Source organism: Cololabis saira, chromosome 6, assembly GCF_033807715.1.
Source record: "Cololabis saira isolate AMF1-May2022 chromosome 6, fColSai1.1, whole genome shotgun sequence".
Taxonomy (NCBI): domain Eukaryota; kingdom Metazoa; phylum Chordata; class Actinopteri; order Beloniformes; family Belonidae; genus Cololabis; species Cololabis saira.
Window position 1 is genome coordinate 10,476,231 of NC_084592.1, and position 17,033 is coordinate 10,493,263.

Sequence of the window (17,033 nt, forward strand, 5' to 3'; positions counted from 1 at the left end):
CAACTTCCTGAGCACCAAACGCATGTACGGTGCGTGTGGTGAGGGCTGACGCACTGTGCTTCCATATACATGCTTGTTTGAAATGTGCAGAATGTCAGCTGTGATGCTCTGCACCGTTTTATTTTCATCAGTTGTTCTTCCACTTCTCCGCCGGGATTTAGTTTTGCTTCTTTTCTTAAAAAATAGAAACAAAGCTGCTTTATCTCGTCTCTTCTGAGGGCTTTTTTCTTTCGTAGACATACAAATTAGTGCTTCCACTTCTCTTTATGAGGTTGAGATTTTTTTTTTCTTATATACAGAAGTGAGACACAATTCAGTGCAAATGTTTCTTAAAGCCGTTTATCTTTAACGGGCCTGAAGGAGGCGCTGCTGTTCCAGCTGTGAAGCAGAGCCGTGGGGCGCGTTGTCAGAGCATCATGATAAACACAGAACTGTTTTAATTCTCATTTATTAAAAAAGGGTGACGCATGTAAATGACCTCAAATAAAACAAAACCAGACGCTTTTCACACATGAAGAAGCTGTGAGGGAGTGTTTTTTTTTTTTTTTTTTTTTTAAATCCATCCATATTTTCATCTCAGTGTAGTCGTCACCTGAACGTTTAGACTACTGAAACACAGTTTTAGTTAAATCATCCCAGACCATGTTTTTTAGTGTGTCTGCCGATGATGACGGTACTGAAAAAACACTGGCGCGCCGCCACCTTCCTGTTTACACGCTGGACGTGTGAGCTCCATCCGAATGGGCTTGGTTTGGCCTCCCAGGGTTGTGTGTTTCAGGATGTGCATGGCTTCACTCACGCTGTGGGTGCATTCTCTCATCTAATTGCTGAGCTGCTGTAAACCATTTCCTCACCTGCCCCGCAGCCCCGCCGGTTCCCCCGAGCTGAGCTGAACCAAACACGGCGAGGCAGCGCTCAGTTTTTATACTCCTCACCTGTGCAGCAACTCCCAGAATGCATCAGAGCTGCGGAAACTTGCTATAAGTCAAAGTTGAAAAGCTTTTTATTTACTGCTGCATTTCAGTTATCCACCATAATGCACTGCAACCTTTATGTCTGTTGGTCTTTTCTTTCTGGTTTTATACTCTTTTACTTTTGAATGCATTCTTTTTTTATCATTTTATGTAACTGTCTTGAACTGTCTTGTACATGAAATGTGCTAAACAAGTCGCCTTGCCTCACCTTGCCTTGAGTGCTATATCACACTAGAAGCAAAAGTGTTCAAAATTGAAATAAACCAATAACAGTGAAAGACCAGCAGAACTAATACAAGCAAGTGGCAAATGGCAGTGAAATATTAGCATTAATGGCAATACAATCAAATATGCAAAAAAAAAAGACAAAAGCAAACTCCTTGAAAAACACGTTAAATATGTTATTTCAAAGGTATATGCTTCAAGCCTATTAACCCTTTATACTGTAGTTCAGTCAGTAAAATACTTGAACTTTCACCTCCAGAAGGTTATTGGAGAATATTAAACGACCACTTTTAACATTGTCACTTTTATTTGAAAGGCTGGTCACTTGGTCTGCAAAGGGTTAAGAGCATTGGGGGGAGGGTTGAGGTTTCCACTGCAGAGAAACCTCAAACGAAAGACACCGCCTCCCATTTTTGATCTCTGAAATAAATAAGCCTGCACTCAGAGGGTTGAGCGTTCATATTTAAAGGAGCTTGGCTTGATGAGATTAAATATTATTCTGACTTTTAAAAGACAGCCAGTGGAGGAGTGTTGACATGACTAAGGATATGACCTGTCTCGACAGTACCGGTCATAGTCGGTATTCTGTCTGCAGTGTTTTGGATCGATTGAGTGATTTTCAAGGTGTTATGTAGACACCCATCTGAAAAGGCACAGCATTAATCAATCCGAGACGTGATTAATGCATGGATCAGGTTACCAAAAACATCAATAGGCAGAGGGCTGCTCTAAAAGGGTGTTAATGACTTTAAATGACGCCGAGGATCCTCACGGTAGTACTGGAAGTCCAGATATGTTTGGATACGGAGGGTTTAGGGCCCGCAAACGGATCTGAATTCAGAAGTCTGTAAGAGCAAACCCTGTATGTCTTTGTGTCACAGTATTTCCTCAGCATCTGCTTCTTCTGCCACACAACTCGCACCATGTTCAGTGATGAGTTCAGACGCCGCCCCCTCCTTGGAGTAGCAATCAAAGTCGACATGCGACTGCCATCTCTCGGTTGTCCCATGGCACGTCAGCGCTGGAGCTGCTCCCGCTGATTCTCCTCACGTCTTTCTCACAAAACAACCTGCTCACCACGCGCTTCACCTCCTTCCTCACTGAGGAGGAGAGCATGAAGTATATGACGGGGTCCAAGCAGCTGTTGAGGGCGGAAAACAGCAAGGCCACCTCGTTGGCCTTGTCCACCGCGTCCCTCCACAGGCAGGAGCCCGTGTCTGTGATCTGGCTGTATATGTAGAACGCCCGGAGGACGTGGTAGGGCACGAAACACAAGGTGAAGAGGAAGAGGATGAAGAAGGACTTCCTGGCCGTCTGAGCGTAGCGGGATGCGTTGGGAAGATCCGGCTTCTCCTGGGATCTCCTGCGGAGCTTCAGGGCGATCTTCCCGTAGGAAACCATCAGAGAGATGAACGCCAGCCAGAAGACCACCAGCACCAAGATGTTGATGTAGGCTTTCCACTTCATGTCTGTGAGGGTCTTGTAGTGGAAACACCTGGAAACACCAAACAAGTTTACGTTACAGTAATCCCTCGCTATAACGCCGTTCACTTTTCACATCTCGCTGCTTCACGGATTTGCATTGTCAATCAATCAATCAATCTTTATTGTCACATCATATTACTCAGTAACATGGGTAAAAAACTTGTTTGTGCAGGCTCATCATTTGCAGTTAAAAGATAGACATAAAAAAGTGCATAGTGCATGAATAATCTACATAAAAACAGTACGTGGAATAAAAGGATAGAAAAACAATAAATAGTCTTGGGCTTGTATGTATGATATAAAAATCTCTATTTACAACAGACATGCTCAGTTCAGTCTTTCACAAGAACTAGGTCCTGTTCAGCAATCTATTTGCTGAACAAGACCCAGTGCATCATGTTCTGCATTCTGATTGGCTAAACAGTCTCCGCGCTTCTTCACTTCCTGTGTCAATAACATTGGTCGCTTAGCAACAAGCTGAGAACGGCCAATGAGCTTCAGCAGCAGCTCAAGAACGGGAGCCTTTGATGAATCGTTCATTACAGTCTCAAATATAATCGATGGTGTTATGTTGGTTTATAAGAATCTTTTTGCTCAGAAGAGAAAAAAGCGACAACTATCCATAACTATGTTCTTCTCTAAAAAAAAACACCTGGTGCAGGTGTGTTTTTTCGCGGGCTTAAGAAGAAAAAGACGCTACAGAGAGAGTCAGAATGCAGCAGCATCAGAAGAGCAGGGAAATACGCCCCAGTCATAATTTGTCCTACTGTACTTATCATATTTTTTTTCATAATCATTTTTCATTTTCTCCCATTCAAATCCAATTACTCGGGTCGCGGTGGGGCGGTGCTGATCTCCGCGATTTGAAGCCTTGTATAATTATTGTAAAAAAACTAAAGGTTACTACTTCACGGATTTCACCTATCACGGGTTCCTCTAGGAACGTAACCCCCGAGAAAAACAATTCTGGGTTTTTCAGCCACATCAGGAATGCTAAGTATGAAAGTTTGAACGTCATCACGAACCTCTCTGACGACTCCTCTGTGCTGTTCAACATCATCAACGGTAACGAGAGAGCAAAGGACACAATCCAGATGGCGGCGCAGAGCAGCGTGCTGCGCTGCGTGGACAGGACCCTCCTCCGCGTCCCTCCGCTGTGGTTAATCTTCAAGTAGCGGTCCACGCTGATCATCCCCAGCAGAACGATGCTGATGTACATGTTCATGTAGAAGAGGGTGCCCACAATATTGCACAGGTAGGGGCCTAGCTTCCAGACGTTTCCCTGGATGTGGTAGGAGATCCTGAACGGCAGGCAGACCAACAGCAGCAGGTCTGCAAAGGCGATGTTTATGAGAAACACTCGCACCGAGTTCTTCTTGGAGTGGACGCAGAAGAAGACGTACAGCGCCAGCAGGTTCCCCGCCAGACCCGGGAGGAAGATCAGCGTGTAAAACGTGGCCAGCGGGACCCGGAGGTTTCCATCGTCCCTACAGATGACCTCTTGGTTGACTGTCACACTCGAGAGATTCCCACTGTTTGTGGCGGTTGAGGTAGCGTTGACTAATGTCATGCTGGGTCTTCAGTCCTCGGTTCTGCCAGCAGAAGAGAGGGAATAAATGAGAGGAATGTCGGCTGTGCTGCAGGACAGCTCTGTTACGCTGATATCCACCTCTGTGTCAAGGCTTCACTTTGTCAGAATAAAACTTTTAGCTCACTAATGACATCAGCTTAGATCAGAGGTCGGCAACCCAAAATGTTGAAAGAGCCATATTGGACCAAAAACACAAAAAACAAATATGTCTGGAGCCGCAAAAAATGAAAAGTCTTGTATAAGCCTTAGAATGAAGGCGAAAGGCGAAATGTCAAGAAAAAAGTAGAAATGTTGAGGAAATAGTCAAAATTTCGAGAAAAAAGTCAAAATGTCAAGATTAATGTTGAAGTACAATCTCGAGAAAAAAGTCGAAATGTTGAGAAAAAAGTCGAAATGTCGAGATTAAAAAGGAAAGGAAAAAGGAAGAAAAAAGAAGGAAAAGAAAAAAAAGAAGAAAAAAGAAGGAAAAAAAAGGTCAAACAAGCTCCAGGAGCCACTAGGGTAGCGCTAAAGATGCGGCTCTAGAGCGGGTTGCTGACCCCTGGCTTAGAGGAAACGACACACGATAAAAACAGACAGTGTCACATTCAGAGCTGCACAGCACTTGTGGTCTCGTCTCCCATCATTGTCCGTTATCTTTGCATCTTTTCTTTTTTATTTAAACCATTGAAAAGTTAAGAATCGTGGCTTAGTCAGATCGCAGCCTTGAGTCTATATCAAGGGATCAGTAAGAGAAAAATAAAAAAACAATGAAAGGATAAGAAAGCTCTCAACTCAAAACAACTCACACTTAGTCTCCTGCTCTCTTCGTCGCTCCGGTAGACTGAGAAAACTGGGGGAACCAAATATCCAAACTGGGATCCTCTCCTGTGCGCTCATTCAGCCTCCTGCAGCGGTCGGTACTGAGCAAATATAAAGACACGGCATGGCGAGAGTCCTGCAGAGAGTGCACTGCTCTGGTTCCCCTGCTGTTTTAAGCAGCCCTCCCCAACTGTGCTCTCAAAAGAAGGCGGAGAAAATTGTGAAATGCAAACCAGTGCGTCGTGGTGCGGTGATAACACCTTCCTCTCCGCGGCTGTGCACCACCACAGCTTCCACGTGAAGTTCCTTCTGAAGGCACATTGGGGGCCGCTGAGGCATGGCGCTGCAACCTAAATGGATCCATCCCCTCCTCCCACCAAAGTTGGAGCTGCGTGTGAAAGTGAAGGTGTTCAAAGGAAAGTGAAGTCACGTCAAAGCAGGAAAGTCGTGGTTGATCCCTGGAAGCTGATAAGGATGCATGTTTCGGGAACTGCAGGATTACCCGATATTTCATCAATGCTAAATCTTCACGTGTATTTGATCTGCATTGCGTCAGAGTTTGTTTTTCTTGTTCTTTGTGGCTCTTTCCTGTGAAGTCAGAGAAATCTTAACTGAAGTTACAGATTGAGATTACAACAGCACTTCACAGATGTGGTGCTGCGGCTGTGAACATGTGTGTGTGTGTGTGTGTGAGAGTGATGGTTCAGGCATTTCCCACACATTTTATCTTTTGTTTTCATCTTTGTTATTATTTATAGGAAGATGTCGCTGTTTAATGACCTAAATTGACCGGCCTGTTCTCGACTCTCGTTCTCAGCCTCACTGCGTGCTGCTGGCCTCCAAGGAGAACTCTGCGCCGGTGAAGTTGGGCGGGTTTGGAGTGGCGATCCAGCTCGGGGAGTCTGGCCTGGTGGCAGGAGGTACAGAAAACACCCCGTCCACAGACACTGAACTCACACCTGAGAGTTTCTCCGGTAAAAGACACAAACTGTCATGAAGCATTTCAGAGTATTATCCTCCGTGATTAACTTTGTTTGAGCCAGAGAAGAAGCGGGAGGATCTCATCCTCAGCAGACGCTGGTACTCCAAACACAAGCGTGCTGATTTATTCCCTGATTATGTTCCTATGAATATGAAATATAAATAAGTGTCTACAAATCTCCTCAATAACCATAAAAGGCGGAAGCTGATGAGGGTTTTTCTCCAGAAGCTCTTGAAGCAGGAACAGATGGAGGGATCGAGAGGATGTTCGGTACAGTCAGGCGCCACGCAGACAGTCCGCCATTTATGATCCTTCATTGTTTATGGAAGAAGAACTCAACTGCAGAACCTTGGAACCGTTGAAAGAAGTTGTAAATGAGGGTTTTTCCCCACAACATGTATAATGCAACAACTCCAACTAAAAATAGAAATTACATTAAATGAAAGATGCATGCTTTAACACTGCAACAAGTATGCTTGTATTTTGCAGATTTTTGCAGAATATGTGTAATATCTAATTAGTTATTCCTTTTTTTCCCCTCCTCTGCTTTGTGCATGTCGCACCAAGTATCCGAGCATGTGGTCCTGAAAACCCCAAACTGCACACACGTGTTGGTGGAAATTTGCAACCTTCTAACAATTAGGGTTTTTTTAATTATTTAGATGTTACATGGAACTGCTGCACGCTCCAGCTGTTGTTTTTACCCCTCCGTTGAAAAAAGAAGACCCACAATGGTCACTGAAATAACTTGGAACTGACTAAAGTAATTATTAGTCATGATTGACTTAAAATAAATGAATGAAAGTGAAAGTTTTGTTTAGAGCTACAAATATTTCTTGATGTGCAGCAGAACAATGATTTGAGGGTTCCATCGTTTATGTCGGCGCTGGTTTCATTTGTTCTTTTTCTACGATTTTTATGACTGAACCTCAATTCAAAATGTCTGATTGTCATTCTGCTTCCTCCCACAGTCCACAAACATGCATTCTAGGTTAATTGGTGATTCTAAATTGCTCTGTCTCAATATATATGTCTTAATATATATGATAATAATGATAATAAGAATAATAATGATAATAACAACTACAGTATACTTGCACAGGAAATCAATTTACCAACTCAAAGATGTCGCTCTCTGGTTAGAGTTCAGATATTTCTGGTTATTCCAGAGTGCAAAGGCCAGTTCCAGTTCTGTTTAATGTGTACATGCAGGGATTAGGTTTGATTTCAACTGCATTTGTTTATTTAACCTTTATTTAACCAGCCAATAACTCATTCTTGTTTACAATGTTGGCGCATACAGGCCATAAAAACCTTTGATGGGTGAGGGAGAAAACAAAGCACGAAGAACAACAACACACAGAAGCGTAAGAAGGTGTAGATTCAGGTGAAACATTTATAAGTGTAAAGATTTGCCTTTAGCCTGCCTTTAAAAGCTAAGACAGAGATAAAAGCATCGAATTTCTGTCTTCTTGGTATTGATTTCCAGTTATCTAATTCTGCAAATGAAAAGGTCAGTTGTTTAAAGCAAGACTTGGTTTTGGGGATTTGTAGCGTTTATAAATTGTGAAGAGCGAGCGCTGTGCTTGGTTGCAGTTTCTGGATGCAGCCTTCGGTTTGAATACAAGGCTGAGTGTCCTCCGAGAGTTTTGTAGAAAAGAGCGAACCAAAGAATGTTAGGTTCTGACCTGAGAGTAAAGCTCTCTGTGTCCAGGTTTTGGAGAGTTTCTCTGCATGCAGGAGGGTTGATTATATCGCTGTAATCAAATAAGGGATCATATCAGCAGACGTTTGGCAGCAGATGTAAATTACGGAGGATTTTTATACAGAAGACCAAGTCTTCCTTCGACTCAATACATTGATATGATGTGAGAAAGACTTTATTTTTTTATTCGGTATTTAAGTTTACTAGGTTAGTAAAGGCCTGTTGTATTTAATAAAAGCTATCTTTGAAAGACTTGGCAATTTCACCAGGATAATGACCAAAGATTGTGTCATCTGCATAGAAGTGGATAGGAACTTTATTGACACTTCGTGAAACCTCATTTACCCATAGTTCCCATAGTTCAGATGTTTACATGCATTTTGAAACTATGATTTCAGTTGGTCCACGCCATAATTAGGTTGTTTTTCCTCAAATCATGTGAAAATACTGAGACACAGTATTACTGTATAATACTAAACTTTAAGTTGAGAAACAGAAATAACTCCACTATGAACGCAGCTTCAACAATGTCGAGTGGCATCAGAGGTTGATGTTTCTGCAGGTTATTAAAAAAAAACTGGCCATTCATGAGTCACATGCGGTTACCACGGACAACATAGCGGCCGAACAAGAAGAATGCTTATAACTAAAAACACAAACAATGTTCACCCAGTAAGATGGCAATTTCTGTGAAGGAAAAACAGCACTGGCTGTCAAGAGTACAAAAACAAGTAAAACTGAAGGAATTTGCTTATCAACGGGTGTAAAATAATCTCCAGCTGTTTTTGTTTTCATGTCAGGAAGCAAAGCAACGGAGGAGGTCCGTTTCCTCTTTCATAAATTGCACCCAAATCGTGGATATACAAAGAACAAGAATGGCTGCAATGAATTTTGAGTGTCGTTTGAAAGGAGGAAACGCATATCCAAACTCTTCCTCCTACTGTTGAGCGTGAAAATTCATGAGAACTTGAGAAGGAAGCGGATGATTGTCGTGCATGTCACTGCATGTCACTTTTCACTGCAGCTGCACTGGTGTGCCTGTGTTTGTGACGGCAGGTCGGGTGGGAACTCCTCACTTCATGGCTCCAGAGGTGGTGAAGAGGGAGCCGTACGGTAAACCCGTGGACGTGTGGGGCTGCGGAGTCATCCTCTTCATCCTCCTCTCGGGGTGCCTCCCCTTTTACGGCACCAAGGAGCGACTGTTTGAAGCCATCTGCAAAGGCAAATACAAGGTTGGGGTTTCATCACAGAACCACTGCAGCGTAGCGTACACCCAAACAAAAAGTTCCCACCTTTTAAAAAGGTCAACACCCCAAACGTAGACAGAAAGGACCTTTCCAAAGTCCATGAGAAAGTTCTTGTGGAAGAATTAATAAATGCAGTAGACATCCTGCATCCTTCATTCTGAAAGGGCCTCGTGGGTTTGAGTGACCTGAAGCCTGTACACGCCTGTAAAGTGCGTGCGTTTTATGTGTGTAGATGAATCCTCGGCAGTGGGGCCACATCTCGGAGAGCGCCAAGGACCTGGTGAGGCGCATGCTGATGCTGGACCCGGCTGAGAGGATCACCGTGTACGAGGCTCTGAACCACCCCTGGCTGAAGGTAAAACGCCTCACGCTGGTGCCGTTCACTCCATTAATGCTTGTTTCTAAGACAACCAGTGCACAATTGACGTCTGTGGGGTAGGGCTGGGCGATATGGACCAAAAGTCATATCTCGATATTTTCTAGCTGAATGGCGATACTCGATATATATCGATATTTTATCTGTGCCATAATTGGGGTTTCCCCCAAAGCATTATAGCATAGCATCTGTTAGCTTCATTTTTTTCTGAGGCAAACCCTTAAAAAAACAGTCAGTTTTAATACAAAGCCTCGTGCCAAATGTCACACAGGTTCCTTTATTAACAGAGGTCTGCACAATATCAAAATGTATAAAACAAATGAAATAAAAATAAACTGCCTGCATATATAGAATAAAAATGCTTCTTGAATAAAATAAAACAAATATCCCTTTCCTGCATAACAATTAAATTAAAATACACTGTGCAATTAATACAATGTAGACAGTAACAGGCAGACTTTTCCACTGAGGTTGACAGTTGTGCAAATAACAAAACATTTGTGCAAATCTCAAATAAAACATTCAAGTCAATTTGTCACAAAATAAGCTATATCAAAATCATAAAAAAAAAAAAAAAGCTATATCGATATAAACGATATTGTCTCGTACTATATCGCGTTTGAAAATATATCGATATATATTAAAATCTCGATATATCGCCCAGCCCTACTGTGAATGAATGAATGAATTGCGCATCTGCGCTGTGAAGGATCTCAGTTTCGAGACTTCATCCATCGATATACTCTCATGGAAGTCGTGAGCGTATAACATCCATGGTTTAGTGTGGGTTAAAGCTTTACAGGAGACATGAGTAGAGGAAAAGCTGTTTCACAACGATTTCAAATCGTTGTGAAACGATTGCGCTGATAAGATCTGCTCGATGAGCAGCCAGCTTGACCCCAGTTGTTTGTACGCACAATGCCACCGCGTTTGCATGGTATATGCGACCCATTTCCTCTTTTCTTCTAAACACATTTGACCCAGTATCAGTCACAAGCACGGGTAGATCTGCAGCTGCACATATTGCAGCATCAGTTTCAGCAAACTTCCCCCACAACATCCTCACACACTGACAACGACTCAGATAACACACGGCTAATCGGAAAGGAGTAAATGATAATACAACCTCCCAGCAAGCGCTGAGACCTCTCGTTTGTTGTCTGTTTGTGGAGGTCTGTCGTTTGCTCGGGTGTATTTTGGTTCTGATCATAAATCATCCGACCTTTTTCTGCCTTTGTGTTTTTATTTATTTTCCCTCAAATGTTACTGTTTGCCACAATCGGGCTAAAATAGAGATGTGGTTGTTTATTCTGGTGGAAGATGCTGATTAAAAGAATGTGTTGTGGTGGTTTAGTGGCGTGCTTTCAGCGTGTGGAGAAGTCCCTTACACGGAGGTTTTCGAAGATGGATTCGTCAGTAGCCGCTTGAGAAAAAGCGCATGTGAATCTGCAGGTTTTACGATCAGAGCTGATAGTGGATCTCGTGGTTGCAACATAGAGTTAGAGCAACTCTGCACGTCGGGTAGATGCTCAACACAAGAGATCATTGTTTTGTTGTGGGACTTCAAGCATAAACTGCAATTTAAACAAAATGTAAAGTGCAATTTAAATACTTGGAAAAGTGATTTATAAAGCTGCAGATTTAAACTCTCATTTCATGTTTTTGCTGAGAAATAAAATATTTTTTTCATTTAATTTGAGTTGGTGGGTCCGTTTATCCCGTTTTTGAGGCGTTGGTCTATTACCAGGGCTTTTTCCACGGCTGTAGTTGGAATAAACGAGATGGGGAGCTGTTGTTGATTTAGCGTTATTATTGCTCTGCCTGGTACACCGAGCTCCTCTAACAACTTTCACAAAGCGAACCCCATTTACCTTTGTATAAACACGAAGGTATGAAGTGTTTTTGTTGGAACCTGCTTTGTCTTATCTCAGTTTTATAAAACAACCATCATGCTACGCAGCTGGCTGGTGTTCCGGGATGTTTTTCATAGGAACCTCCTTTTTTTCGTTTATTTAGAATTTTAAACTTTCCATAGATCCTGTCGCTGACGGATATGCAGGTTTGCACCTACAGTCAACCTGTTTTTACTCATGCCCCACTGAATTCTGCCAGACTACAGGGAAAAATAGAAAAAGTTCCTTTTGAAAATGAAGGTTTGAATGCTAAGATGCTGAATGAGAGCTGGACTTCTACAATCAGGTGAAAATGTGGGGAAAATGAGAAAACGTGGCCTAGACAGTCGAAAACTTTTAAGATGAATTGAAGAGGAGAAGGAGGAGGTGAAGACAGGAGGGGGGCACTGGAAATAGGAGTATTTGCTGAGGAGAAGAGGATGGGCTTAGGACGGGAGGACGAGCTGGATAAGTTGAAGAATTAAGCCAAATCTTTTGTTTGTTTCCTTCAAATAGTTCCTGAAAGCCATAAAAGGAAGGACTGATAGCTGAGTTAGTGTTGATCTTCAACCACATTTTTGAAATGTATAAGGAAGGTGAAAAAGTTGAAATTCACCGGAAGGCGAAGAGGACAGGAGAAGGACAGGAAGGTGGTAGAATGGAGCAAAGTAGGAGGCCGATGAGGAAGGGAATAGTAGACAAAGACGTTTGAAGGGAGACGGATATAATGACAGAAGACAGACGGATGTGTATGCTGCTGTAATTACAGTTTCCTCTCCGTCTCTGCTGATTGTCACCTGAAACCAGAAGGTTAATGAAGTCTGTGTTTGTGTGAGAGTCTCAGAGTTTATGGATTAACAGCTGTTGGATCTACAAGCGTTGACTGAAAGAATCAGTCAAGATACACGTGAGACACAGAAGGGTGTCGTGTAATTTTGGTCTATTCGTCCATCCATCATCCCTCCTACTGACATGAGTTTTTATTACTGCTGGTCTACAAAGCACTAAATGGTCTTGGACCAAAATACATGCTGGATCTGTTAGTTCCTATGAAGCTCCCAGACCCCTGAGCTTCATCTGGATCTGGTTTGTTGTGGTTCCCAAGAACCAGAACCAAGCAAGGTGAGGCAGCGTTCAGTTATTCTGCTCCTCACCGGTGGAACAAACTTCCTGTAGACCTGAGGTCTGCTGCAACTGTAGATCCTTTAAATCAGGCCTAGAAACATTACTGTTTACTGAAGTGTACTCCTAAATTAAACTTACCTGCTGTATTCTACTGCACCTATTTTTAACAGCTTGTGCTTTTTATTATTTTACTTCTTTTCTTATCATCTTATTCAATCTTATTTGTTTGTTTATTTACTGTCTAATTATGTCTTGCCGCTTTTAATGTCAATGTAAAGCACTTTGAAATACCTTGTGTTGAATTGTGCTACAGTATATAAATAAATTTGCCTTGCCTTACTCAAGGCTGATTTAAATCTATTAAAACCTAACTGGGTGTACTTTGTATTACCCCGTGGTCATTTTAATATGTAATATAGGAACTTTTAAAATACTTAGGGTTGAAATAACAGAGTTGTTAAGATGTATAAGGAAGATAAAAATCATTTTGGTTTACTGAAGCACAAAGTTGTGAAAGGAAGAAAAGGGGTTGGTTGAGAGAGAGGAGGAAGAAGACAAGGGGAGGGGAAAATTGTAAGGAGGACAGTAGTTAAAAGTATTGTTCAGTATATTTACTACCTTACATAGTGAAACACAGATGAATAAGGGGAGACGGCCGCCAGCCCGTCACTATGCCGGGATGACTCAGCGATTCTGGGGTGTCGTTGAACGGTCACTGTGCAGAAACGGAAAGACAACGGAAATCTTTCACTCTTGGTGGCGGATGTCTTTTCCGAATGCAGTGATGTAATTTGTAAGGTGGCAGGGGTTTTAGAGTTAGAGGAAGCCAAAAAGATGAAACTTTGTCTTTTCTGAAGAGGTTATCTGTCGTTATCCTGCAGTTGTATAAGCGAGGCAGAAAACTGTCACTCTCTAAGCTCTGGGCTGATTTGAGAAAAAAGTAAAAGTCCTAAAGCCACAAAAGTCATATTGTGTGAAAGCCATTGCAAACCTCTTTGTTTCGGTATTTAGTTTATGGGGGAGGAGTGTAAGGTGTGGACGATGTCAAGTTTGTGTCAGAATTGTAAAGATTAGATTTTTGTAGATGGGCCGACACCGTCGGCTGACGATATTATTCCGATATGCTTGAAAAAATCAGAAAACTTAAATTGCCATTTCTCAAGGTCCTCAAACCGCAGCAAAACGCTGTGACATAGTCCAAAGTCTTTTGACTCCCTTAAAGTTTGAACGGTGTCTCCAGGTGAAAGTATGTGAAGAAGCGACGCCTCAAAGGCCACAACGTTTCAGAAGACTTCTCAACATTACGCAATTGAAATCCATTATAAATGCAGAAATGTTAATAAAATTTAAATTGTAATATTGTGAAAAGTACAAAACATTTTAAAAAGCTGAATCTAATGGTAGTTTAAAGTCTTGTGGCCAGTCTAAAGTTTGAATGATGTCTCTAGCTGAAAGTGTGCTGGAGTAATGAGGTTTGGCTTTCAGCATTCAACCGATCAAAGTGTAAATGACTGAAACTCGTTATTCATCCATCGACTACATGATGCATATCTTACAATGCAATTCCTGCCTTGAGATTTCACTGGTGCATATCAACAAATTCCCTTGGTATACATGTATGCTTTTTCTCTTTAGGAGAGGGATCGATACGCCTACAAAATCCACCTGCCAGAGACGGTGGAGCAGCTAAGAAAGTTTAATGCCAGGCGAAAGCTCAAGGTTTGGTTCTGTCCACACAACATCATCGGGGTGTAGGTGAAGAGATGGCTGCAGGTGCTGATGCTCCTCGTGTCCTTTCAGGGGGCCGTGCTGGCCGCCGTGTCCAGCCACAAGTTTAACTCCTTCTACGGAGACCCCCCCGAGGAGATGCACGACTTTTCCGAAGACCCCACCTCCTCAGGTACACGAGTAAGGCAGCACCCTCACGTTTGTTTCAGAGCCGGGGCCCTGAGCGCCGATCCCAGAGGTGGCCCCACATCTTACACATCAACCCTACACAGTTGGCAAAGAGTCGATAAGGAAGTTGCAACAATTTCTCCTGCAGGCAAAACGGTCTCATTCTCTCGTGCTGATTCATGTTTATCAAAGGAATCCTGCATTTTAGTCATAGTCGTCCTTGCAGCCTCAAGGCCACGAAGTGGCTCGTCTTTGAGGACCTTTCTCCCCGTCTCGTGTGCCACGTATCACACTCCTGCTTCTAGCAGCTTTAATAGCAACTTTGTTTCATGTCAAAACCGTCTCAGTTTTAATTTGTGTGTTTCTGTTAATGCTTCCCACCTGTTAGGACTCCTAGCCGCAGAACGTAGGTATCTCTTCATTCTCTCCCTGTCCCACAAGCATAACGCCGTGTCTGTCCAAGTTTGACTCCACATCATTTGAAAAGTGAATCATTCAGGGAGTGTTGGCGGGAGAGGTGCATGCAACCGAACCCTGGGCTTGACTGACCGACGTGTGTGTGTGTCTGTGTGTCCGTGTGTCCTGCAGGTGCCGTGTCTCAGGTGTTGGACAGTTTAGAGGAGATCCACGCTTTGACAGACTGCAGTGAAAAGGATCTGGATTTCCTGCACAGTGTTTTCCAGGACCAGCATCTACACACGCTGCTGGACGTAAGAGTCGCACCCACACCACAGCACATGGATTCAGGCTCCTGAATCTCGTGATAGCGGCTCTGTTGTGTATTTCAAGTATTTGCAGCTGCTGTTTCTCGAACACGGATGCGTTGAGACGTTTTACACCAAGCGGGTATACCTGCTCCATGTTTATGGTTTCGCTCTTGTCAGGAAAACACCAGCAGACAAACAAGTCCAGTCCGATGCTCATGAGAATGAGGAAGTTCTGTTGTATCAATAACTATTCAACCTATTGCAACAGGCACATTTCAGGAAGTTAACCACATCAAAATTTCCACACACTTTTTGTAGACCTTGTGCTTTTAAATCATTTCTTTTAAGGCCGGAAATTGCTGCTGAGTGCATTTAGATCCGTCTCGGAGCGTTCGTTGAACAACAGAGGCTCACACTCAGAGACCTGAACCGCAGACTCTTGTCCAGGATGATCCATGTTCCAGGAACCGAGCAGAGATAACTAAAACACAACAATGACTCTCCCCAAGTAGGTTTAGACTAATCCAGCAGTCACCGTCATAACAGGCATGCAGCCAGGGTGCAGGAATTTCAACGGCCAAAAACACCTCAGAGCAGAAGTTTGAGAGCACGATGAACACAGTTTATTGAGACTGGAGAGAAGCACCGTGTCTGAGCCGTGCTGACGGGGGGAAAAGCTTGTATTAATAAAGTCTAAGACCTCCGTAAGTTGTGAGACTAAAACACATGGTCATCCAATAAAACGTCACTGGCTCTAAATCTTTTTTCCCTGACTTGACATGTGAAGTCCTGAGTTTTGTGATCCAGCGCTGGGTTCAACCCCAAGTGTTGCCCTGCTGACTGAAGTCTGACCTTCAGGACGGAGGGAAGTTAGTCCTACGCATGATCTGAGACTAAAACCGAGGGATAAGGAGTTCGACATTTCGTGAAACTTCCTCTTTCTCTCATTTGAAGACAGACACATTTCTCTGGAGGCAATTTGGAAAGGTCGCGTCGTTTTTAGATGTCTTCTTATCCCTCGATTCTCCTGTGTGTTTCTGCACGAATCCCCACATGCACTTTCTGTCTGAAATCCCTCTGTCGTCCACAAATGTGCTCCCTCAATCCTCTTTTACGAGTTAAACCCCGGCGAATCCCAGCACCGAGCGGAGCTGCGGGTCAGCGCCGCAGACGGCTGCCCTGCCAGCTCACCAGACCACACCGGCCGCGCCGGTCTCACCGGTTCCCAGCAGCCGGCTCAAAGACTCAACCGCAGCTTTGATAAGCTCGACTCATTCCTGTCCCGGTGTTCTGAAGCGCCGGCTTGGGTTCCTCTTCCCCTAATCCCCCCTGATTACTCAGCCGAACCGCAGTCTTAGTGTTCGACTGTCCAGAGGACGGTGATGCGTTCAGGTCGTGGGAGTTTGCACTTTTGCAGATGATGGGAACATTCTCAGTCTAAACATTTAGAAGACCGTTTCCAACCTTTTTTTTTTTTAACCCAATTAGAAATAAAAAGGGAAAAAAAACACACTAGTCTTCTGTCTCTCCAGGATGTGCTTAATATTTATTATATCAAACATTTTGGAAACGATAACAAACACCTCTTCAGCAGCAAATGAAAACCTCCGCTGCCAGAGGACTGGATTTAAAGTGTGTATAATGTGAGAATTTTAACCCTCCAGTTTAGTTCAGAGGGTTTAAATCTCTGTGTTTATTTAGTGGATCTCAAACAAACGCTGTATTCAGGGAAGCAACACTTGGAAACCAGCATTTGTGTGATTTAGCAGAGTTGCTGTCTGAGCCGCAGGATCGTTCTCCAGCAGATATCTGGCTCGTGTTGTTTAATCTGAAGATAACCGGGACTTCTGAGCTCAGTAACGTCTGAGTGGGTCTCCTCATCTGGTGTTTTCACAGACTTTACATCGCTGATAAGTCTGCATGAGGCCAGATTGGTGCTGAAAGTAAAACAGATCCTACTTTTCAGCTGAAATCGATGTTTACGCTGGCAGGAACAAATTCTGGCCCGTGGAGTCTGCATCGTCTGT

General features: G+C 43.3%; 2 protein-coding genes across 13 annotated transcripts in view; one reads left to right on the forward strand and one right to left on the reverse strand.

Moving 5' to 3' along the window:
• caska (calcium/calmodulin-dependent serine protein kinase a) overlaps positions 1–17,033 on the forward strand; it is a 146,713-nt gene that overhangs the window by 89,741 nt on the left and 39,939 nt on the right. For 7 of the 12 annotated variants that reach the window (XM_061723248.1, XM_061723249.1, XM_061723253.1 and 4 more), the window contains exons 6-12: positions 5,894–5,996; positions 8,820–8,995; positions 9,243–9,365; positions 14,039–14,122; positions 14,204–14,303; positions 14,688–14,705; positions 14,888–15,009. In XM_061723248.1, the coding sequence (XP_061579232.1) occupies positions 5,894–5,996; positions 8,820–8,995; positions 9,243–9,365; positions 14,039–14,122; positions 14,204–14,303; positions 14,688–14,705; positions 14,888–15,009 (726 nt within the window). The remainder of the gene's footprint in view (positions 1–5,893; positions 5,997–8,819; positions 8,996–9,242; positions 9,366–14,038; positions 14,123–14,203; positions 14,304–14,687; positions 14,706–14,887; positions 15,010–17,033) is intronic. The other 5 variants (XM_061723250.1, XM_061723259.1, XM_061723256.1 and 2 more) reach the window with 1 other exon arrangement.
• Positions 2,105–5,204, reverse strand: gpr34b (G protein-coupled receptor 34b). Its single transcript, XM_061724370.1, has 3 exons — positions 5,064–5,204; positions 3,710–4,276; positions 2,105–2,694 (listed from the first exon to the last, which is right to left on the reverse strand). The coding sequence occupies exons 2-3, from the start codon at positions 4,252–4,254 to the stop codon at positions 2,169–2,171; spliced, it is 1,071 nt and encodes a 356-aa protein (XP_061580354.1). The 5' UTR covers positions 4,255–4,276; positions 5,064–5,204; the 3' UTR covers positions 2,105–2,168.

Excerpts from the sequence above, each read along its gene's own strand:
- gpr34b (XM_061724370.1), bottom strand. The coding sequence starts at position 4,254 with ATGACATTAGTCAACGCTACCTCAACCGCCACAAACAGTGGGAATCTC. Across the intron at positions 2,695-3,709 it reads ACAGAGGAGTCGTCAGAGAG|GTGTTTCCACTACAAGACCC; the intron begins GTTCGTGATGAC and ends TGGTGTTTCCAG.